Source organism: Periplaneta americana, chromosome 2, assembly GCF_040183065.1.
Source record: "Periplaneta americana isolate PAMFEO1 chromosome 2, P.americana_PAMFEO1_priV1, whole genome shotgun sequence".
Lineage (NCBI taxonomy): Eukaryota > Metazoa > Arthropoda > Insecta > Blattodea > Blattidae > Periplaneta > Periplaneta americana.
The window spans coordinates 75,269,102-75,295,435 of record NC_091118.1 but is presented as its reverse complement, the minus strand read 5'-3'; the positions used below and the strand labels follow the sequence as shown (position 1 = coordinate 75,295,435).

Here is a 26,334-nt window from a genome sequence, read left to right as displayed (position 1 = left end):
CTGTCTTTTCAATGTTGCCAGACATCACCAAAGCAGGTAGGCTCGGTACCTAAAATCACAATGCTGTGTACTCAAACAATAATATTGAGTATTTATTATTTTTAATTGATTGCTCTAATATTAAAATATATTTTGTCTGGCAGCATGAAATTCATTGGTTTGACTATGATTCATGAGACCTGACCTAAAAATTCGGTTTGTTTGACCACATGAAATGATTAGTACAAATTCTCACACTTTGAAATGTACTGTATGCTGTTTATTTATTAATAATTGTCAATTATGTTAAAATTTCAAATAACACTCGTTAGTGACCACCTCTGGTAGAGGTCAGCATGCTGGTCTCTTATGCAGAGGGTCCAGGTTCGATTCTCGGTTGGGTTGAATTTCCTGGTTGAGGTTTTTTCAGGGTTTCCCTTCAACCGTAAGGCAAATGCCAGGAAATTCGGGCCACAACATCCCTGAATATCACCGGCCTCATTCATCACTGAAATCATATTCATAACAAATCAGTAATACATGTACAGTTGCCATCTAGTTCACAACAATAGAACCAGTCTCAACAATAGTACATAGGCCTTCGGATTTCACACAGAAGATTAACTCGCGATATAACCAGAGATGTTAAAGTGAGTATAAATAACAGCGAGGAAAAAAAAAAACACTCTCTAGTAACTTTCGTTTCTTGAATGTTGGCAGCTTCTTCAAAGACATACGATTCTGTCAACATAACACTTAGGAAATAACTGCCAGTTGTATTTGTCAGTACCAAAATTCTAAACAAAGCAAAAGAAAAATTCAACCTAAATTTAAAAAATCATTATAATCCACTGGCGTATGTATTAGTAATAGGAAAAAAAAAATGGTTATAGATGAAAAGAAAACTTGGACTATAGACAGAATTGGTTGGCTGGATGGCTTTATGAGAGCTGAACCTGGGACAGATCCGTACACTTGGGCAATCCCATTGTGTGTCCTATATGCGATGATTATCCGAGTCCGATATGTGGTGTGGGTGGCATTCATGAATCCGATGCTGATAGGTCTCAGCCTGTGATAGAGTGAGGTCCAGTTTTGTGGTCAAGTAGTCTGATAAGCCCCAAGCCATTCCCGTCATCATTGACTGACAGGTGGGCCATTCTGTCTCAGCCCCTGATAGATCCAGATCCCGTAGCCTCATAAGCCCAATAGTCCAGAGTCCCAAGCACTTCCTATACCAGCATCAGAAACCTGCAGATAATTGATGAAATGAGGAGGAGGTGTTGAGTGTTGGTGGATTGATAGAGTACCCTGAGAAAAACCCTCTGTAACTTCTTCTTTGTCCACCACAAATTCCATCATGACCTAGCCAGGGATCGAATCCGGCCCGCTTGGATGGAAGACCAGCATGTGCACAGAACACTCATCTTAAAGATTTATATTATAGAAGTGGGGCATTTAAATTGACTAAGTCAACGTTAAAATATTTTGTTGAGAGTGAGAATATGGACGTCATAAAACAAGTGGAGAAGACTAAGAAAGAGCTGAAGTTTATGTCCAGACCCTGATCACATATATAACAGACTGACCAAAACCATGTTAAAAATGGTAACTTGTGGAAGAGAACAACCACTAGGATTGCCACTATCGATTGGTAACGACCGCTAGATGGAAGTATAGTTGTTCAAATGAGTGGTATAACGTGACTTCTTTGGCAGTCGTTAGATGGCAGCATAGTGGAATTGATAAAAATTGTTGCCTTCAAAGCCCATAAGAGTGATCGATCTGTTATAATGGGATCTATGGTCCGGACCGATACAGAACAAAAACAGGTTACAGGAACGCAGCGTCTGATCGAGTTGGCCGTGAGTGATCAGCTGGGTGGTCAGTGTGTGAGTAAATCTGTCCTTGATAGTGAAACATTTGACATATCTTACTTTCTTGGTTCAAATTAAGTGATTTTGTTGAATGAACACTGGTGTTCAGTTTGCATAAGATCATTGATAAATTCCGATCGAAAGTAAGGAAGACTGTGGACGCTGTAGTGTGAAGAATAACCAGGCTAAGGAAAACACCAAATAGATGTAAATAAACCAGGTATGGGCAATTTTAAGATACGATGACTTAATTTTCTTCATGGGTTAGATGAGTTTAATGAGAGGACAACAAACTGGCATTAAGCCGAGGTATATGACAAGGTTAGTGGGTTAGTTGAGGGAATTATTTAAGTCAGTGGTATTCAATCTTTGCTAACGTATCCCCAAAATATATGTACCCAGATCTTGGATACTAGGGGTAGGCTAACGTTTCGCTTTCGCAATTACTGCCAGCATAAAAGTCTGAACCGACCTAATCTAACCCGTCACAGATTGTAGATACAAGGCATAACAAAAGTCTAAACTTACGTAATGTCATCACATTTATGTTGATATGACTGAGGAAATGGCGGACTCGACAGCGTGCGTTAGTGTATCCCAGATAACTATTTTCTTGAAAATTTTTTAGATATAAACCCAGATCACATATATAACAGATTGATCAGCCTTATAGGTTTTGACAGTAACAACTTTTGTCAGGTTTACTGTGCTGCCATCTAATTGTTACATAAGCAGTCACATTATAACTCCCTTTTGAATTGCATTAGCGACTGTACTGCCATCTCGTGTCCGTTTATGGGGGACGAGTGGCGATCCTGGCGGTGGTTCTCCTCAAAGTGCTACCGATTTTAACCCTAGATCATATATGTAACAGATAGCTCCTTGCTACGTTAAAATCGGCAGCACTTTGAAGAGAACGACCGCCAGGATCACCACCCGTCCGCCGTAAACGAACACGAGATGGAAGCACAGTCGCTAATGCAATTCAAATGGGTATTATGACGTGACTCCTTATGTAACAACTAGATGGCAGCATAGTAAACCTGACAAAAGTTGTTAACCTCAAAGCCTATAACCCCGACATATCTGTTACATATATGATCTAGGTTTTAACATAGGGATAAGCAGTCTGTTATGTAAGTGATCAGGGATTTAAGTTAACGAGGCTTAGCAGTTTTGGTAATTCTTTAAAATTGCATTACCGAAGGAAGACTGATATTTATCCATACCCACCTACAGATCAAAATTCGTGTGCAAGACATACCAAAAACCTGAACTAACCAAACCTAGCCTGTCACTGATACTCGACCTTACGAAAACTCGCTTTCTATCTAGCCTATATGCCGGTACCTAGCAAAAACTTTACATGCAAGACATGTGATGCCGCCTCCCTGCTGGCCACTACTGGTACTTTCACAGCAGCTTTTCACACTTATTCTGGTGCGAAATTGGCTTCGTAGCTCAATTTGTACTGTATTTTGTTTTATGTAACGTAGGTATGACTCGACTACAACCCAAGTACGTACATCCTACCTTTCTTTGATAACGCAATTGTAAGGAAACAAGAAGTTTTACAACCCAAATGCTCAAAATTTTTTGAACAACTAACCTAAAAAAATGATCCATCATTAACGTCACGTTCATACGAGGCACAGTCATTAAGTTTGTGGACTGTTGTTCTGTTGCACCATATTACAAGATCTCCACACACCACACGCATATGCACAGGCACAGGCACAGATGGTCCCTCAAAGTAGTCTCCGATGGCCGCTATTCAAGCTCTCCAATGTAAGTACTGCTGCTGGAAATACTGCTGAAAGATGTGTCGGCTTCTCTTGTGGCAGTGATGATCTCCTCAGCCAATTGAACTCTATGTCTACATAGCCTTGCTTTCAAGCAGGGAAAGAGAAAGAAAGAAATCTCATGGTGCGAGATTAGGCGAGTATGGAGAATGTGGCAAAACTGTGACCTGTTGGACAAGCACAGATCGACGTGGAGGGGTGTTGCTGTGTACCAACAACCAGTTTTTCTTATGTGAAAGCTCAGGATGTTTACGACAAATTGAATGGCATAGACAGTCAGGAATCTCCAAGTGCTGGATCTTATTTACAGTTGTTTCATGTGGGATTAATTCCATGTGAAGAATTCCTGTAGTTGAAAAACAGTTCAAGCATCTTTTTCCTGTGGCGATAATGGCGAATTCCAGGTGGCTGATTGTCGTTTCAGTTGTGAAGCATACAGAAAACACCATATTTCGCCTCCTGTTGTGATCAGGTTGCATCGCTGTCAGCACCACTGATCAAGTCAATGCAAATGGTCGTGCAATTGTCATGTTAGTCTTGCAACAGGATGTGTGGAACACTGTGCTAGGTAACATGAGACATGTTCAGAATTTTATGGCATCTACCATGGCTAATCCCTACTGCTGCTGCGAGATCATCTAGCTATTGTGAGCAGTTGGCACTTACGAATGTTGAAACTTCTTCGATCTTACATACATTTCATACCATTTTTGGTTGACCAGTATGCTCATTATCCTCCAAACTGTCTTTACCCTGGGAAAAATATTGGTATCACTTAAACACAGCACTGCAGCCCACGACTTCTTTGCCGTACACATGCTTTATCATTTGAAATATTTTGCTAGAGAATTTGCCTAATTTTTGACAGAATTCGATGTTTGTCTGTTGCTCAAACTGCGACATTCTCCACCTTCACTGTTTTCATTCAACTACCCTTCACAAAAGAGACCGTAGTTATGCTTATACAGTATGCACGCAACTGCCTCTTGCTGGGACAAGAGAAGAACTGACACAGTACTATCCTGTGGCACAATCCATCTGCTGTTGTGCACCACAGCAAAACTATGCGGCCAGCCCACGAACTTATTAACCATGCCTTGTATGTCGTTACTAATGATCATAATAAACTAGGTAATTACCAGTTAGTTTTTACTATTTATGTTAGATTTGAATAGGAGTACCCCAGTGCTGTCATGGTAATTTTTTTCTTGGCCATACGCCTCACCCCTTGTTTTCTATCTTGAAATATATTTTACTCTCCTCTCTCTATCTCTCCAACTGTCTTTTAATGCTTGTTTTAATATTAAAAAAGAAGTAAAGAAATTGTTTTGCTTTACATTTTAATTGTACAGCAAGCTTGATTTAAAGAATACATCATGTAGCACCACCATAGATGCACACTTGTCTCTATGAATCTTGGAGTGTGTATTTGCAGCACTTCTTGTTTTTCAACCATTATTTTATATAATTCTGGATTCCAGTGCTGCAGAGGTGGACAATTTTTGTTTATGAACATCAAACAAAATACATTAGGAACAGTAAGAGATGATCTAAGTACTGTACAGATCTTCGCGTACAAAACTTAGGGACTCATATACCGTACGGCTCTGTACAGACAAAATTTTCTTTTCCCCATACGATTAATTAAAAAAGTTGTAGATTCCCATACGATGTATGGCCTCCATGACAGCACTGGAGTAGTCTAAATTAGTTTTAGTATTCTCCGTTATACTTGATTTTAAATTCTGACCAGCAAACATTCTGTGATCAGATGTCAGTTTCTGGCTCAACCATATCATGATGAATGAAAAGACAGAACCAGAGGATGACCCATTTGAAATAGAGACAAATGGAACCTATGTAAACAAATGCCAATTTCTGCCTCAACCTTATCAGATGGTGGACAAGATGGAACCAGAGGACCCATTGGCATTGAAAAGAAATGAGGATACAGACACAGAAGAGAAGAAGCCTTTGTCAAACTTAGACATGAAGGTGACTATAGTAATAATATTTTTACATACCAATATATGACAAATTAAAAAGTTCTCATGTGATGTTGATTATGTTGAATTTAAAAATAAGGCTAGAATTTTTTTTTCTGTTTTTCACCATAGCACATCTTCGATGTTTTATACAGAATAACTAGTTCTGAGTTAATACATACAGGGTGATTCACGAGGAAAGGTAAAAAGTTTAGTGTACGACATCTTAGGCCATTTTGAATGAAAAGTTCATATGAACATAGGTCTGTTTTTGAACGATGGCAGAGCTAGATGAATTTTTTTGGTAAAACATCTTGCCCCAATGTGAATCAGACATTACCATATGCTGCTAACGTGAGATGTGAGACAAGGTCATGGATCGCAATGATTGATGTGACATTGGAATCTGCATTGTAAGCGATGTGGATAAGTTCATTCACCTCACAAACTGGGTGATGGGGTATTACAAATGTTCAATCGTCTGCCTTTATCTGATTTAATGACACAGATCCCGTGCATAACACAGATACACTAGCCTATCGCTTATCAGTTCACAGCAGTTCAGTCAGCTAATTACAGTACAGTAGTTATACAGGTACAGTTATCGGAAGCGTTAAGTTGTGTTTTTCAAGATGCCTTATAAATTTTCGATTGCAGAATATGCCGATATTGTGTATGTTTATGGTTTGTGCGATGGAGTTCCTTGCGTGCCTTCGCTGAATATGAACGACGTTTTCCGAACAGAAGAGTACCATATCGAAGAGTATTTACTGTCTATGTGATTGGATGAAAGACTTGGTGTACCAAAGGAAGGTGAAAACGAGAGAGGCGCTAATCGACCGTATTTTAGATGCTTTGTGCTGCATAAAGAACAGTCACATGCAACTCTCCTGAGCGATGAGCGCGATTCACGCCTGAGCGCAACAGTGCATTGAAGCAGAAGGAGGTACCTTTGAAATTGTGCGAAAACATCGACCCTGACATCTAGAATATTAGATATGTATGCATACTATAAACTTAAAATTTGTCCTTTATCTGTCTCTAAATGCGAGTTAGTACAATGGAATCTTAGAGGTTTTTGTGAAATCGAAGAGCCATATCTCCGTAATGGTTCGAAAACTGACCTATATTGATATGAACTTTTTGACTCGGAATGACTTCAGAATTCACATCCCAAATTTTTTACCTTTTTCTCGTGAATCGCCCTGTACATTCTTAATATTGATTCAAATAAGAGAGAAAGAAATGGTGAATTGTTTAGAAGAGGTGTAGGCTGGACTGTTTCCATGGCTGGTAATGAAAAATAAAATCATAACATTGATTCTATCAAGCATGTAGATATCCTGGGTGCCAGGTACCAGGACAACTGTGTTTTTGCTACTGGTGCCTAAGTTTCGACCCAAAAAAGTTCTCTTTACTTTCTTTCTCTTCTTCCTTTCTTTTCTTCTTTCTTTTTATTTCTTTCATTCTCTTTTTTCTTTCTTTGTCTTTTTTTACTTTGTTATTTAACAATGCTGTGTCAACTTAGGTTGTTTAGTGCCAATGGAATTGGTGATAGTGAATGCTATTTGGCGAGATGATGCCGAGGATTCGTCATAGATTATCTGACATTCGCCTTACGGTTGGAGAAAACCTCGTAAAAAACCCAACCAGGTAATCAGCTCAAGCAGGAATGGAACATGCACCCAAGCTCAACTCTGGATCGGCAGGGAAGTGCTTTAGTCGACTGAGCTATGCTGGTGGCTCTTTCCTTTTCCTTTCTTTATTCTCTCTATCTTTCCTTTCTTTCCTTTTTTCTTTCTTTTTTCCCCTCTTTCATTCCTTATTTAATTCTTTCTTTCTTTCTTTCTTTCTTTCTTTCTTTCTTTCTTTCTTTTACTTGTAAATCTACTGTAAAAGCCCTGCGACATCTGTCATGACATCACTGAAGAAGCTTAAAACCACGCAACAATCTTCTCAAAAATGATCAGCATCAAGTAAATGAATATTTAATTAAATGAACCTTATAAAAGGCAGATTCAGGTAGTCATTAGAAACAGACATTTTATGTGATATGATGATTTGTAGTATGAATGGTCCAGCAACAAAGGAGTTTGATTCTGCAAGGACTTTGGACCAAGTAGCAAGACCACAAGGGCCACATCTTCCATTGTCATTAAGGACCATGCAAGAATTAGATAATTATTACAAGATTTTAGTCCATGTTGAATTTTTTTTTGTTTTGTTTTTTTTTTGTTTTTTTTTTGTTTGTTTTTTTTTTTTGTTTTTTTTTTTTTGTTTTGCACTTCGTAAAATGTAAATGATGGGTCAGTCCATACCAAATGGTCCAGGAGTAAAATAATATTGTTAGCTTGACCATTTTAAAAAATGTTTATTTTTAATAGTGATGACTCCTATCTGGAAACAGACAATAATTAGTGTATCTTTCACAGAGTAGGCCTACTATTTATATTACAAATTTGAAAGTTTTATTAGGTCCCCCACCAGAGATATTAGGGCTCAAATTAAGAGAAAAACTGAAAAGCGATCATTTTTAAACTGCTTTAGCTGAGAAAGATTATTTTTTGTTAAAGGTTTGAGTGTATAGCTGTCTTCTAACAAAATGTCAGGCCTGATATTTCATTCCTTCACACTGAAAATAATACCATAATCGACTTTGGCTTTAACTTTCAATTATCACAAAGCGAGATAGGTAGAAAGATACTGGATATAGAATGTAGCTTGGATTGTGCTGAAAATATTAGTGTGTTCCCCACCTTTCCATCATTTTTTCTGAGCTGAGCACTTACTGCAACTGTCTCCGAAAGCCAAAAATGTCAAATGTCAAATGCCATAATACAAAAGCAGCTGCCATTTACATTATGAAGGTAAATAAAAATAAACTACCTAATGCTAATTTCATTGGAGATTTATCCTTCGAAGAGGTGGAGAAATTCAGATACCTTGGAGCAACAGTAACAAATATAAATGAGGAAATTAAACACAGAATAAATATGGGAAATGCATGTTATTATTCGGTTGAGAAGCTTTTGTCATCTAGTCTGCTGTCAAGAAATCTGAAAGTTAGAATTTATAAAACAGTTATATTACCGGTTGTTCTGTATGGTTGTGAAACTTGGCTCTCACTTTGAGAGAGGAACAGAGATTATGGGTGTTTGAGAATAAGGTTCTTAGGAAAATATTTGGGGCTAAGAGGGATGAAGTTACAGAAGAATGGAGAAAGTTACACAATGCAGAACTGCATGCATTGTATTCTCCACCTGACATAATGAGGAACATTAAATCTAGATGTTTGAGATGGGCAGGGCATGTGGCATATATGGGCGAATCCAGAAATGCATATAGAGTGTTAGTTGGGAGGCCAGAGGGAAAATACCTTTGGGGAGGCCGAGACGTAGATGGGAGGATACTATTGAAATGGATTTGAGGGAGGTGGAATATTATGATAAGGACTGGATTAATCTTGCACGGGATAGGGACCAATGGCGGGCTTATATGAGGACGGCAATGAACTTCCGGGTTCCTTAAAAGTCATTTGTAAGTAAATACTAGTTTCTTAGGGATCATCACTATTAAAAAAATTAACATTTTTTAAAAATTGTCAAGCTGCTACTGTTGGTTGGACCATTACATTTGAATTGACCCTGACAATAGTGTTCACCATTTATAGTTCTACTGTATATCTAATACATCTTATTGACATTTTTGACAGTTTAAAATGTTTGGAAAAAGTAATGCCGAGGTCAGTGTCATGTAGCAACTTGATTAATGGTAGGAATCAGGTTAGTGGAATCGTTGCTGACTTCTAAATTTTTGTGCTGGCTCCTTGTATGAGAGAAAATTTCTTCACCCCTGAACTCTACCTTCATCTTCGGGTGAACAAAAAAATGGGGTGAGGATGTGTCATTAAAAACAACTATACAGACTATCTGATTGACTGACAAACAATAACTAGGAGAGTTAGGGATTATACTTATAGGCGAAGGAACAAAGGTCATATGAGGATTTCAGGACTGAAATTATATGATGAAAGATATATAGGAGAAAAATGAACAGTATAAGTTAGTTATGTAGAAAGACAATATAATGGAATAAAAACATTAATGTACAGAGTCTTTCATAAGTAACGATTCTATCGAAAAATCAACTATTTTGGATAATTTTTTGAAATGATATTCATCCTCACGAGAAAGAACCCTTCCAGATGCCATACTGTCGATTTGGAAACAAACACCTCATCACCCCCTCCCCCCGCTGCCAGAGGAAGCTACTTATTCATGTGTAATGTGCATTTGATTGCATATAGAGTGTTAGTTGGGAGGCCGGAGGGAAAAAGACCTTTGGGGAGGCCAAGACGTAGGTGGGAAGATAATATTAAAATGGATTTGAGGGAGGTGGGATTAATCTTGCTCAGGATAGGGACCAATGGCGGGCTTATGTGAGGGCGGCAATGAATCTCGCATTCCTTAAAAGCCAGTAAGTAACTAAGTAATGTGCATTTGATGCCAACTTAAAATAGCCTGGAGTTTGTCCTTCTATACGTCAAGGACTTAAAATGACCTGGAGGATGGCCTTCTATATGCCAAGGATAATGGCACACCGCCATGCCTATACACCTTGTTGTGATAAACTGGAATGATAAAATGCCATGCAGCTGCTTAATGTTACTGCAGAAGAGAAAAATTGCTGCCTGGTTCGAACTTGGAAACAGTGTCGCTCAAATTAAGTGTTTATTCCGTCAATGAAGTGAAGGTGGATTGGTCGCACAGGCCCCATCTGTTGTCCTCTGCGATCACCTGATTTGACTCCCCTGGACTTACTTTTCTGGGGATTCATCGAGAATCGTGTCTATGCAACTAAGCCACGTGCCATTCCTGAATTAGTGGAGCGAATTGAATAAACGATACAAATGGTTACGTCTGACATTCTCACCAGGGTTCATGAAAAGTTGATACGTCACTTACATTTGTGCATTCAGCAGAACGGAAGACTGTACAGCACCGGGAAGGGTTCATTCTTGTGAGGATGAACATCGTTAAAAAAATAATGCAAAATAGTTATTTTTTCGATAGACTCGTTACATCTAGTGGGGGGGGGGGGGAGCGAATTCCGCTTTACTTGTAGTTTACAAATTTCGTCGCTGATGTTAGTTAGATTTAGACTGCATTGGAAATCATAATGTATTAAAGGTTTTTTATTAAGTTTCGTTTTCAGGTGGGGAGGGAGAGGAATTAAGGGGTATCTACACTGACCGGCAAAAAAAAACCGATCACTTGAAAAAAATACTAAAAGTCAAATTTAAATGTAAATTATGAAATAATCTCAGAAATAACACAACTGTTATCGTGCTAAATTTAAAAATTACACTTTTATGAACATTTGACATGTAAATTCACGCCTTTCACACCAATTAATCTTCGGTTTATCGCCTAACAACGAAGGAGTGTGTTTCTGTGCTGAACATGTGGGGTAGGTCATCATAAACAATTGAAGAGGTTTTATTGCTTTAATGCTTCCCTTCCTTTTTGAAAATGAATAACAACTGTCGAAAATGGTTTGTTTGCCATTTCGTCAGTAAGTTTAGTTCAGACAATGCCTCTGTCACCTCAAGACGTTGTCAGAGCTGTCGCTCTCATTGATGACGGATGCAGCCTCAGTTATGCTGCTGCTACCATAGGCACACCATACACCACGGTGCAAGAGGCTGTGAAACAGTTCCGAGAAACATAGAGTTACTCCAGAAGACCTGGATCTGGCAGAAAAGGGAAGACTTCAGTCCGAGATGACCAATTTCTCGTCAGCCAGGTTCTAAGAAACCGCCATACCACAGCAGTTGAAGCTCAGAATCGATTACAACATGTGCGGGGTATTAATGTGAACGAGAGGACTGTTTGACGACGCCTTGGAGAACAAAATCTTTAATCACGACGACCTACTACGGGACCAGATCTGACCAGACAGCACCGAGACGACTGTCTTCATTTCGCTCGTCAGCATGCCGAATGGACTGTGCAGCAGTGGAGCAGTATGCTGTTCTCTAATGAGTCCAGGTTCTCCCTGAAATCCCCAGATGGTAGGGAAAGAGTCTGGATAGTGGTATGCAGAGTGCACATTGTCTGCAAGGACGCCATTTGGTGGAGGCTCCTTGATGGTGTGGGGCGGCATCTCCATGGAGGCCCGAATGGAATTGGTGATCGTCGAGAATGGTAGTCTCAACGCTCACCGCTACATGAACGAGATTTTGCTCCATTTATTGGAGATGATTTCATATTCATGCATACAATGCTCGTCCACATACAGCGCGCTGCGTATCACAGTATCTTTATGCATTGGAGATTGTTCGTCTCAACTGGCCAGCTCGGAGTCCCGACTTAAATCCTATAGAACATCTCTGGGAAAGGTTGGGTAGACGTATCCAGGATCGTAATCCTGTTCTGGAGACCTTAGGTGATCTGTGGGCGGCACTCCAAGAGGAATGGGACAATATAGACCAGACAGACATCATAACCTTAATTGAGACCATGCCTGAGGGAATGGCAGTGTAATTAGGGCCAGAGGGGGACACACCAGATACTGAGTGTTTGTTTCAGTTATTGTTAGTGTGAATTTAAGTTTTGTGCATCATCATTTTCAGTGAAGTTTAGTGGACAAATATTCAGCTGAAAGTTAAGTGAAAATTTTTACAACATTTCAACAAAAGTGTAGATTTATGAACATATGACGGTCATTGACTCAAAATTGGTGTGAAAGGTGTGAATTTACGTGTCACAAGTTCATAAAAGTGTAATCTTTAAATTGAGTACGATTACAGTTATGTTAATTCTGGGATTACTTCATAATTTACATTTAAACTTGACTTTTAGTATTTTTTTCAAGTGATCGGTTTTTTTTTTGCCAGTCAGTGTATTATTGACGACGAAATTTGTAATTTGCATATAGATTTACACTGCCCTGTTTATTTTCACTGGTGATATGTAAGAACGTCTTGTACTTCTTCTTTTTCTTTTTCTACCTCATGTCCACATTCGAGGGTCGAGTTTTTTTTGTAGAGTCTCACAGTTGAATTCCATCAGAGGCGTCATTTCAGTTAGCGTCTCTTACCCGTGGAGAACACAGTGCACCATGGTGCACTCGTAGCTGCTAGTGGGTATGCTCTCTACCTCTTCATGCTGCACGACGGGGTACATGGGATGACTCCGCTTATCCTTTGCACATTTCAGCGAGTGCTGACAACCACTGCCTTATAGGGTATATTGCATGGCTTACTCCCTATTTCTCTGAAATGAACTATTTTTCATACTGTAAACTGGGGTTAACTTGGCCATAAGAAAAGGGATTTAAACTGAATGGCATGTCTCAGCACTGTGTCAAAATGGGTTTGAAATAGGTTTGGCATTTTATTTCATGAAACTTATATTGCCTTCCTATGTTCCATATCTATTTTATTTCTTTCTATATTTTTTATCACGTAATTTCTATCTTGAAACCTTCATATAATTTTCGTTCCTTTGCCTACATGACCTGAGGGGCTCAAACAGATTTAGCCATTTGCAACGACCCCAATGAGTAGGAACCCCTTCTTAACTCTCGCCAGTGGCTGACTGGTTAGTCTCTCTGCCTTCCACTGAATGACCCAGATTCGATTTGTATCTGTCTGAATCACAAAGAAATTTGTGGTGGACAAAGCGGGCAGGAAGAGTTTTTCTCAGGGTTTTCCCGTTTCCCCTGATCATTATTCCACCCTCACTCTTTGAAGTCACAAGCCAGGCCTTCAGAACAAAACAAATGTCTGAAAGTTGTACCCATTTGTGTTTAATAAAGACTATTAACTTTTTTTTTTTTTTTGTTCATCTGAAGACAACTTTTTTTTCTTTACTAGCAATGGAAGAGATCCAGTCTATACTTCTATGTGAACTTAGTGATTGATTAGCCTTGGCACTGAATCTATGTGCTAAGGAGGCGAATTCACTATACTAGTGTTGTCAGCTCTTGTTTCCCATTGTAGACATTGTAATATGATATATTAGTGGCCATAAATGTTTTAAGAGCTTTCTCAGTTTTCCCTGATGAATAATTTCGCATTGTGTTCATTAGGTTGATCAGTTTTTTTCTTTGCATAATTGAATTCGTTAATCCAGTTCTAATACTCCTATTGCTATATTCAGAGTGAATGAAACGAAAAATCACCAGCTTCAAGGAAACCAGTTGGTTGTGAGCCCCTACATGCACTCGGCTTTCATGGCTCAATTTACTATCGCAATAAATCCCACTTCTGCTTCTTGACTGCGGAACAACGCATTTTTATTTGCAATACATTTATGAAAAAGCTTCATGGAGAAAGTGTCTCCGAGAATTCCGTCATCAGTCTCCTGATATTCTTGTGAAAGATAAGACAACAATAGTATACAGATTGATAAAAAATTAATGAGACAGGCTCAGTTCAAAATAAAAGTGTCAAAGCAATGAATTTCAGCAGAGGAAAAATTTGATGAAATAGGTTTTTCGAATTGAACAAAGCCCTCTTAAATCTTTATGGCAATTAGCTCAGCAGGTAGGGATATCTGAAATCACAGTTCAACACATCAATGAATTGTTGAAGTTTAAACCATGTGTACAAGTCCCTGCAGTGATTTTTCTCTCATTTAACACGGATAGCATAAAGGAAAAGATCTGACAAGAAATACAGAACATAAGTCAAAACAAACTACAGAAAGTGTCTGGGAATGTGCTGAAGATATGTGAAGCATGCTTGTTGAATGCATGTCACCATTTCCAGCATTTACAACAATTAAGTAAGCTTTTTTATTTGGGTTTATCTTGCCACAAATTACGATCACATTTTGGCAGGGGATATTTAACCACAGTCTAGTATATACAGTCGCGAAGCTCAATACGTAGTAAATATGCATCCATAGATAATTGCTGACCACTAGGATCGCTAATATCACCTCATTACAGACAATGTGAAATAGTACCGGCTACAGTCTATTGTTCCTAGCACCCTCACAACTCAAGCTTCGTGACTGTATATGTGACTAGTTGCAGGAAATGGGACCTAAAGTCGGATTTTTCGTATTTTGTTTTTTGTGGTTTCAAAAAGAGGATGAAATACTGAACATTAAAAAAATTCATGGTTCTAGGTGCTATAGTTTTTAATATATTACTTATTGAATATTGATATTATATTATGTACTTTTCGAGAAAAATGCAAATTAAAGTTTGCATTTGTTTTCTTAGCAACTATAAGAAAGATTTAGGTATTTAAGAAGCACTGTGTAAAACTACGTCCTAGTTTAGTATGTAAAGAAAGCCTACAGGTAGCACAAATGTCAAAACATAGAAATGCAGTTTTTACACCTCAAATTCGTTATTTTGTTCTCCTGTAAAATTTCCTTTCACGACTTTAGGTCCCTTTTCGCGCAACAGGTCACATATACTAGACTGTGGTTTAACCCTATAGCATGTGGAGGCTGCTAGACTTTCGGTTGAGTGGTGGTGTTTCATCTCGTCCACTCCCTGAATTCAACCTTTTCCTTTTTCAGGCTTTAATTTTTCTCTTCTGTAATGCCAAGTTCCTATTTAGACTTTTCATAGTTTCTATCTGTGCTGTAAGTATGGGGAATTTTTAAAGTAAGGACCATTTTGCAATAAAACATGAATTACGAAACATTTTGAGTACTTTATTTTTTCTCAGATACTACCTACATTTAGCTACTTTTCTGTATAGTTGCCATTGTTATTGAAACATTTCTCATAGCAGGAGACAAGTTTGTGTATACTCTTCTCACAGAAGTTCTCTGTCTGAGATGACAGCCATTCCTAGACCGCTGTTTTCACTTCATTGTTGGTGTTGAAATGCTTGCCGGTGATGAACCTCTTCAGATGGAGAAAGATGTGGTAATCTGTCAGCTCCAGATGTGGACTGTATGAGGAGTGATCCATTTGCTGCTTCCATTACTTCTCACGTTGACTCCATATACTTAGCAGATCTGGCAATGAATCTCTGCTGCTTTAATGTTTCTTTCAGTCAAGAAACAGATTACTGACCTTATTTTACAGGCAGTCGGCAACTTGGTCTTCGTATATTCTTCCATCACATGCTGCAAAGCATACACACTGCCGGTAAGGCTGAAAATGGTGTCCATTGTGTGCAAGGCATGCCGGGAGTCAGTTTGTGTGTGCCATAATACAAATGCACATGATTTAATAAAATGTTACATGAGCCTTACTTTAAAAATGGCCTTCATAGTAGCTAAGATAGCACTGGTATGCAGACACAAGGTACGGACTGTACCATGTGAAATCATCTTAAAATCAAGAAAGATAAATTATTAATTTATGTTGGCGTGTTTTCAATAGGCGCAGAATGTACTGAACGTACATATGGTTCAAATAAAGATGGAGTATGTGGACTCCAGCTGTGATCACTTATCGGAAGTGAAAGTTGAGGAAGATGCAGCACCATTCACATGCCCTATAGTGAAATGTGAGTCTAAGGTGAGTGACATTTATGGTGAATTTTATCTCTTAACGGCTGTTGATAGCTCACTGTTCATATTAGGCACAGTCTGTTTATCTTCATTCTACACAGATGATGAAGATCACAAATCGTCGGCTTAGAGTGTAAACCTGCTAAATCCATTTTTTGTCTAAACTTAGATTTTAGTACCATTTGAAAGGGGACGAGATGACGAATCGCGTAGGAAAAATAGCTAGGCACAATTCAACTGGTAAGCGTACATAAATGCGTGATGAATAAAACAGCCAAATCCACTTTGTTCAAAGCTCGCTGCTAACTCCATAGCGACTGTCCGTGTGGATAGTGTGTTCGGCCTTTTCTCGTGTAGTCAAACAAGTTTTGTGTGTTTATTGCGTTATTCAAGCTTTAAATGGCTGAAATATTGCAGAGAGGTGTATAATTATGATTGTTCAATTACTCTTTAGTGTCAAAGTAATTAGAAACTCAATTAGTTTTCGATTTAAAATTTTTAATCTTCTAGGTACTGAGATTAATAGTTTTTTTTTCGGTGCATTTCAGTACTTAGCAGATATTTTGCATGATGTTTGCTGCTACATATTCCATTATTAATTTTATTAGTTTATTTGATTTACGTTTTCTGCGATTCGAAAATGGGGTTTCTATTGTTTTAGATATCTTCAAATAGTTGTAACCGTCTTTGGCAAGGCAATATCGTTATAGGACAAAAGCTCTTTTAGATTGAACATACCCATGGAAGCAAACTGCATCCATTCCACAGTTGGATGGGCTCTTAAAAACAAAAACAATAGCATATCAGCAGTTTACATAGAAATCTGCAGATCACCCAGAAAAAAAGCCCTGTCCTTATGATGTGACATAGGCTGCTTAAATCATGAATTCTTTAAACAATCTGATGAGGTTAAATTTTATAAGTGCATTCGCCGTTTTCGTAGTAGAGGCGATCCTAAGGGTATTGACACATAACTGCTCTTCACTACACTTCAAATGGTGACAATTATAGAAATTCAGTTTCCCAGATGATTGGAAAATAATACCACAAAGAAAAGCGACATAAGTGATTCCCTTGCTCTTTACAGGCTTACAAAATCTGCACCAAAATAGAAAGGAAATTACTGCAAGAAAGTTTGAAGACTTTCAATATTAAATAATAGAATACTTTACTAGAAGATTACCTTCAGTATTATGACCAGTTACCTCATGATTGAACTAAATGGAGACTGAGTTAACAAATTATATAACTTACCTATTATTCAATAGAAAATGTCTTGAATTTGACTTTCTTAGTTTTAAGTAATTAATATTTTTCATTGTGAAGATTTTAAGAATTAGAATAGAAAGAAGAAAATGTTCAATTAATTCTTAAAAAAGAGTGTTTTATAAGAATAAAAGAGAATGTTTACTTACCGTTTTATTTTACTTTTAATTTTGTTAATTGTGTCTGGAATAGAAGCTTTTTTTAAAGAAAGACTGAAAGAATGTCAAAGATAAGTTAGATGTATATAAATTATTTATTTTTACATCAATCATTCGTTTGAAATAATAGAAAGACATTGGTAAATAAAGCAACAGTTTTCATTAATTTGCTTAATTTTCTTGAAAAAACTGCTAACTCCATACTTAAAAAAATTCCTAGCTGCAAAAACCTGCTAAATTACAAAAACGAATATAAATAAAAATACGTTATATTGTAACATTTCTTTTTTTTATCTATTAATGCACAGAATCAAAAAATGTACCACCTGTATTTCGGATTTGGTCCTAAAGCTTCAAGGTTAATTTTTAATCAGTTTTTTATTTCCCCTGTAAAATTATCTTTTTTTTAGTTAGCAGGTTTACACTCTAAGCCGACAAAATAATTCTTTCAACAGTTTTCTCACATTAAGGAGCAGGACTTATATAAAATAACAAAATTTTTCCAAATATGACAACTTTTGCTTTTATTTTAATTAAAAAATCGTTTCATCTACTGTATGTAAATATCATTAAAGAAAACGTATCATGATATGATGCTAAACAGCTGATTTGTTATTGTTTTTAAATAATCATGGGCGTTCATAGGACATTTAACTGTTGAAACTTCTTCTTCATGTGTTTTCACTATTCTGGTTCTAGGCCACCTGATATGTATACCATATAATAGCATAAGTTTTATTGTAGCAATGTCTGAATATTGTCTTTGCGGACCATCTCGAAAATTCCACTGTGCGATAACACTGCCAGAAGCTTACATACATCTTTTCTGTTTTGTACTAAATATCTCCCTCAATTCATTTCTTTTGTCTAATATAACTTAGATATTAGACATATTCTGAAGTCCACACCTGTGGAGTAACGGCTAGCGTGAAACCAAGTGGCCCAGGTTCGATTCCCAGTCGGGGCAAGTTACCTGGTTAAGGTTTTTTTCGGTGTTTTCCTTCAACCCAATATGAGCAAATAGTGAGTGGGTAACTTTCAGTGCTGGACCCGGACTCATTTCACCGGCATTATCATCTTCATCTCATTCAGACGCTAAATAACCTAAGATGTTGATAAAGCATCGTAAAATAACCTACTTAAAAAAATATATACTGTATTCTGAAAAGGGAAAGGTAACTCCAAATATGATAGTGAATGAACTTCAACCTTGATAGGTTGAGGAGACATCAGTTCTCTACTAATTTGTAAGCTGATTGCATCAAGGATAACAGTTTAAAATTTTCAGTAACAAGAACTGTGTAGTCAATAGTGTAAAATAAATATCCTTTTCATTGAGTTGTGAAGAAAGCTGTCCATAACTGTGTTCCATAATAGTAAAGACAGGATATCACTCTTGGTTACTGTTTCTCTTACAGAGGCATCTTCCACTGTTATTTGTACTACTATCATATTGAGCGATGTTTTATCCACTTTATTAAAGTAGATTCAAAGCTATGCTTTGTAAGGCAATATTAATGTTATCAAAGAGTATCATATTATGTAGCTAATCGGCGATGTATGCAATGGAAAGGGAAAGGAATTGGACACCCTATCCCATTATCTCCTGGCCTAGTTGCCTCATAAGTGGTGCTTTTTGGTGTCACGTGTGAGGTTCAGATCTGTCTTTGGAAAGTTGACTAAACAACGACAAAGAGAGTACCTATCACACCAAAGAAATCTTCATTGTCTATAAATGATCTCAAGGTAAATATTCAATTATATGCTGTATTACTGTCATATTGAGCAATGTTTTATCCACTTTATTAAAGTAGTTTCAAGGCTAACTTATACTTTGTAAGGCAATATTAATATTATCAAAGAGTATCATATTATATAGCTAATCAGCAAATGTACAGTTGAATTGGTCATTTGTAAAACCACATGAGTCCACATTTTTACGAAATGACTTACCGGTACTACAGGAAGCACTATGGGTAGATGCATCATTTACAGTCATAACAACATGAATCCGATCATTACTAAGCATTCTATAAAATCTTAAAATATTGAGTTCTTTCAAAACCACATCAGTTCTGGACTCATGTGGCTTTAACGCTTAACACCATGATGCAGCCATGACGCATTTGCTATCATGCACTTCTTTGTCAAGGTGTTGGACAGTGAGTGTAGTTCTAAGAGTTCTGTAGAAGAAAAAATAATCAACAGAGTTCTATGAAAGTACCTGTACCAGATAGAATAGGCATTAATAAAACTACGTCATTTGAAAGTAAAAATGAACAAGATGTGTACCTGTGTACCTTCAAGGACTTTTAGAAGTGCATGATATAAAGAGAAAAAGTCCTCCAAGAGAGATTCCAATGCAAGAAACATAGTCTTTTTTTTGGAGGGATAATATGCAATTTATGTTATTTTCTTATTGTGAACTAAAGATATGTCTGTACTCATACATTGCCATTGAACATGTGACACACTGGTAGAAAAATTAATTACTCGCGAATAACTTTTTTTAAATAAGGTATGATATTTTGAATTTAATCTGTGAATAATATGAATCATTTTCAATATGAAATAAAAATAACAATATAAATTGATTGAAAAAATGTATAATAATGTATTTCACACTACAACAAACAATACACTCCATATTTTGTCAGGATACTGGAATTGTTATTATTGGTACTTTTTAAAACAACATGTGTCCAAGAAATTAAAAAATATTTTAAGAGTTGATATGAAATAAGATAATTAAGATACAATGCTTTTGTAATCAGACATACTAATGTATGGTCCCCTAAAAAAATTTCACAGACCTAACAGAAAATCCATTAACTATAGGTAGTTTTTTCTGTTTTTCTCGAAACTTATTTTCTGTGACTCATGTTTTTTTTTTTTCAAATGACCGATTCAATTTTCGAATGTACAGTTCTAATTTAGAAGGTTTCCCTAGGATGTATACAGATAATGCATGTAATATTAGCATCTTCTTGCAAGTATCTGTCAGACAGTCTCTCCAGTACGTTCAACAAGGATGATTTGAGTATATTGGGTATCGGTAATATGATTTTGCTATTCATTCTTACAAGAGAACTGTTAGTGAGCTGTTGTTAAAATTTCTTCTCAAACTGTGCATAGTTAGATATCCAAAGCGATATCATGGTGGTCTAGTGGCTAGAATGCTGGACTTACAATCCTATGGACCCAGGTTTGATCCGCAGTGTATCTCCAATTTATAACTTGGGTTGGGCAAGCCCGTGATCCAGATAACACAGGGGTTTTCTTCGGGAGCTCCAGTTCCCCTGTGACATTCCAACAAATCTTCATCATCTCATCTCATCTCATCTCATCTCATCTCATCTCATCTCATCTCATCTCATCTCATCTCATCTCATCTCATCTCATCTCATCTCATCTCATCTCATCACAGGTGTAGCATAGACCAGTTTTCTCTTGGGGAGTGACTCTATGTCCATAAATTGGCCTACGCAACAGATCATTAAGGGTGAATGATGAACAATCAAGTATCAGGCATTAGTTTATATATATATATATATATATATATATATATATATCCAAAGCAAATAGATAAAAAAGAAAAAAAAAAAGTAACAGTTCATACTAACTTCAAGGGAAGAAAACTACAGTAAATCTTGCTAAAACGTACCCTCTATAAAAAGGAAACCTACACAAACGAAACATAAATTTGGAAATGAAATGATTTCCTATGTAAAATAATACTTTAAAGTGGAAAACTGCCTAACATGAAAACAGAATCTTTTGGGCACCATTTAGGTAAAAAAAAAACTGACAAAAACGGATGATTTTAAGCGTAACTGTTGCTAAATTCTTTCAAACCATTTTTAGTTTTGCGTTAATACTGTACGAAGCATGATATAATTTTTTTGTGTGACTACATGCAATGATCTGGAAGACTTTCGCTATTCTTTGTCAGGTGTTGGAGGTGAAGCTTCTCTAACCATGTCACTATTCTGTGCTGCTTATTGTTAAGGACCCCGGGCAGATTACTGACCTCCTGTACCATTACTTCTTTCAACCCTCTTGCATTTTCTTTCATTTATTCTCAGTTTTGTGATAACAAGCCAATACGGTGTTAAAGGACAGTGCGAGTAGAATAAAACTGTGCATAATTGTAGTGTGTCGCATTTCCGCTTATTTATTCTGAGTTTTGTGTTAATATGCTAATACAGTGTTAAATTACAGTGCGACTGAAGTAAAACTGTGCGATTTAATAAAAAAGTCTAGATGACCAGTTCTGTCATGAAAGAGTGGCTTCATAATTTTAATGGAGCAATGAAACATCAAGGTTGTAAGGTCATACTGTTTTTAGACAATGCTACCTGCCATCCAAGGATTGATTTGTCTAATGTGAAGTTAATCTATTTTCCATCAAACACAACTTTAGTTACACAACTGATGGATCAGGGCACCATTTACACTCTGAATTGATGCAGTACGCGAAAGAACTAGGGCACAGAGAGAGGGAGAGAGAGAGAGGCTGCAATTACGTAAGTTAATAATTATGTGCGATATGGAAATTTTACACATCACACCAAAAAGTTCACAGTTAAACATCCTAGAACAATACGAAATATATAAGAATACAATAGCACACCCACAATATATACTTAATACGCAACTACAGTTCAATACGCACACATTGTTTGACGTCATAGTACGTCATAGCATACAGACAACCAACCCCCACCATAGGAGCAACACACCCCCACCCCTACCATCGACAACTGCACATCGCAAAGCCAAAATCAGCAGTGGTTCAAGAGACACTGAAGACGACGACAAATAGCGTCGAAACGGGCCGTCTGTCGAAGGTAAATACCTTTTTAACAATTTTAACACTTTTAACGTGTGACAGAGTAAATTTTATGTTTTTAACAAAGTGTTAACGAGAACTTTAATCAATCAATAATAATTATGAAAATAAAATTCACTTTGCATGTATTGTAGTAACTTTTATTTCAAATTATTTCGTCATAGTGTTCTTCCTACAGTGAGCATACTGCAGTAGTCTATTCTTAGCTTTGCCAAAACTCAACCTTTTGTAAAACGAAAACCTGCGAAAACGGAAAAAAATTCTGGAACGATCGCATTTCGTTTTAGGGAGGTTTTACTGTACTTGGAACTTCGCATTAAGAAACAACAACTTGTATTTGGAGAGAGTAATTGAGTTGCCATCCTGTCACGTGACATGCTAGATATGGTTGTGCACTCAAAGCATTGAACAAGCTGAGTGACCATTATCTGCTCAGCCTGGGAACTACTCAGTTTTTCGATACTAACCTCACAGTAAGAGCATCTTAATGTTTGTATTTTGTCTGTCTGCTGTAGAAATCTGTATGCAATTTGGGAGGAAGGTTCCGACGTAAGCTCATCAACAGCTCTGTTATTAGTTTGAAGACAGCCCTCACTTCCCTCCAGCTAATTAGGATGCATTGAAAGGTATTATATTATATCCCCAATAAGTATGTACTAAGTGGACAAGTAGAGCTGGAAAAATACCATTCAACCCAGGTTCTTGAATGAAGAAAACAAATGCCTATCTTATCTACGGACCTACACATTATTACCTTCCAATTCTCAGTTTTCTGCACTGAGTGGTGAGTTTTCTTGTTTTGGCCACACAGACCAAGGAGGGTTGATGCAAATTGGAAAGTGAGTTTTAAGCAGAATGTTCACAGCTTCTCATATGTAAGACAGCGTTGTTATTATTTTGGATTTTTTGAAAGGATTATTTTAATAATGTTGGATATGTAATAAACTCTGTTGAGTTACGGAAGTATTCCCAAAAATCCCCCTAATTACGCCTTATTTTGATCGTGTGAAAATTTATTTTATCCGTATAGGCTAACCAGTCACCAACTACTGGTATTCTGATTCTTTCTCGCTTCATTAAAATTTTAACTACAGAACTTTTCATTGGACATATTACTTCAGAGATTTGAATGAGAAAATTTTGTATTAGCTCTACACTCTTTTGTAGATTTTTAGTCTCATAACTCTTACTGACTTCTTTATACTGCCAAGTTACCAGATGTGTTCAGTATTTGATCGCCAATCTGTCAACTTGGGATTTTCTCTGACGTTGATGCACGTGGCCATAAGTGAACCTCAGGACTGTTCTGGAAGTTTAGGCAACGAAGAAAAAATTCCACTGTTGCCAGGGATTGAACCTGGGATCTTCAATCTGTAGCCAGTTGCTCTACCAACTCAACTACTTGGCTGCCTTTTTCAAAAGTCTCATTCATCTTCATCTCACAATTAATCTCCATATTGGTAATAGCCACACAAAGATGTTTACTGACTACATCTGAAAGAGTTGTTTGAGAGTGACCCTCCTTATTAGGATTTAAAGTGTCACCACCTTCTGACTTAATTATTTTATAATTCTTTTCTTGTTGTCTCCTTTTGGGCTAGCTTGAGAAGCCACTCCTTGAGGAGTGGAAACAGTGATCTTTTTCTTCAGTTTCTTCTCAGTCCTAAGTTCTTAGACTTGCAAGTGAGCCTTTTGAGCAGAAGCGGGAGTGGTAATGTTAGTGATAGAGGTAATGATATTGCTGAAGTTGGCTGCCTGGCAAGACATGATCCTTCCTCCATTTCTACTTAACTCTCTTTGTACAGTAAAACTTCTTATATACGTTTCATATTTAATTTTTTTCTGAAGTAAATAAACAAACAAACAAACAAATACAGCAAGGATCAAAATAGGAAGTCAATTAACAGAAGAGTTTTCAGTGAATAAAGGATTATGGCAAAGGTGCAGGTTATCACCCACACTTTTCAAATTATATCTGGGAGCAACCTTACAGAACTGGCACAAGAAATGTGAATCTATGGGAGTGTCACTAGGAGAAAGTAGTCTATTCACGTTGTACTATGCAGATAATCAAATTGTAATAGCTGAAGGCGTAGATGATTTAACTTACAGTAAAACCTCGATAAGACGCCCCCGCTTATTACGATATCCCGTGTAATACGCTTTTTTTGTTTGGTCCCTGCACTTTTCATATATAACGCCTTTATAAAATACCCCGGTTGTTGCGCTCAAGTCCAGCATAATACGCTGTTTTTGTAGAATATTTTCGATGTCATTTTCAGCAATGTACTGTAACAGCAATGAAACAGCTTAGTAATTGAACTCACTGGTGCCATTAACCTGAAAAGTATTGGTATTCGACCCTTTACGTACGCATTTAAACCTTCATACTTCATACATTAGTATACTCCACCCTCTTGTTACGCTCTCTTATTCGACTCCTTACCTGCGTGGTTAAAACCTACATACAGTTACAATAGGCCTATCCCACCCTCTTGCTAACCCTCTCTCTCAAAAAACAGCATTCCTCACTCTGCTTTAATAAAATTCTGGAAATTTTTGCTGGGCAGTTTGTTGTCCTTTAGTGTATTGAAGTGTCTGTGAATGTCATTACAATGAGTGTTAAACGAAAAGCGCTTTCTGTGTCGGAAAAATTGGAAATCTTATGATGAGAACAGTACTCTTAATCAGAAACAACTCTCTGATTCATTAGGAATCCCATCATAGATATTAAGAATGATAATAAAAAATCACTACTCAATCACTACAGCTGCAACGTCGGGAGGATGTAAGTGCAGGAAACTGAAGTGTGGTAAACATGAGGACTTGGAGAACACGCACACGGCAAACAACTATAAATGACTTTTTTTTCGAAAGAATTAAGTACAATACATATTGTAAATGTCTTTGACGTACAGTACAGTACAGTAATTACATAATGGAGTAATACTATATTACCTTTCATGAATCATGTATTTCGATAAAGAAAAATGCTAATAGATACTGTACATAAGTCAAAATTAGTATATCCGCCTAATATACGGTTCCGGTTAATATGCGGTTTACACCCGGTTCCTTGAACAGCGTCTTATCGGGGTTTTACTGTATATGGTATAATGGGCGCCAGCGATTTAGGCAGATGGATTTTGTTAATGTGAACTCGAGTGCAAGTTACTCACCGCTGCAAGATCGGTTGTTTTCTCTGTCTGGGTAGGACATAAGAGTAAACATGCACGCCCGAGTATTCTATTGGACTCTGTAGAGTCACCTCCAAAAACTAAACAAATATTACAAGTACTCTGAGATGTACTGTAAAATCATTGCGAACGAAAGTCACTTGTGGCATGCTACAAATTATCCACTCGGACTGTACTGTGGTCCATTTGTATGATTCATAACAATGATACTAGCGGAGGAAAACGTTATCTCCAACTCATTCATGAAGGACAACAAATAGCTCAACTGGCACTATCAGCAAGGTCATTCGCCAGAATCGGTGGTTCCAACTATAAGAAAACTTGAAGAATATCAGAAGACTGGACTAAAGATGAATATGGGAAAGTGTGAATATTTGGTGATTGGGATGGTAAAATTGAGAATTTACCTGTAGATAATAAACAAATTGGAGATGTTAAAGCAGCAAAATATCTGGGAGTAATTTTTAATAAACAAGGGAATAGTAATGAAGAGATAACAACGAAAATAAATAGAGGAAAGACAATGATAAGGACATTAAACTCTGTTCTATGGAGTAAAAAAATAAGAAGAAAAAATGTACACCACTCCAGTTCAAAGTGTTCGTGCTGTATGATTCAGAAGTATGGGATATAAGTAGTGCAAATAAAAAGAAGTTCTTGAGCACTGAAATGGATTTTTTGAGACGGTGTTTGTGTAGAACGTGACTGGATAAAGTACAGAATGACGT

The 26,334-nt window shown here is 37.1% G+C and overlaps 1 protein-coding gene across 3 annotated transcripts in view; it reads left to right on the top strand.

The window, feature by feature from the left end:
* Positions 1 to 1,457: 1,457 nt before the first annotated feature.
* The window catches only part of LOC138694344 (uncharacterized), a 36,651-nt gene continuing 11,774 nt past the window's right edge, over positions 1,458 to 26,334 (top strand). The window contains exons 1-3 of one of the 3 annotated variants that reach the window (XM_069817970.1): positions 1,458 to 2,076; positions 5,555 to 5,653; positions 16,003 to 16,140. In XM_069817970.1, coding sequence (XP_069674071.1) covers positions 5,555 to 5,653; positions 16,003 to 16,140 — 237 coding nt within the window. In that variant the 5' untranslated portion in view covers positions 1,458 to 2,076. Of the gene's footprint in view, positions 2,077 to 5,429; positions 5,654 to 16,002; positions 16,141 to 26,334 lie in introns of all 3 variants that reach the window. The other 2 variants (XM_069817969.1, XM_069817968.1) reach the window with 2 other exon arrangements.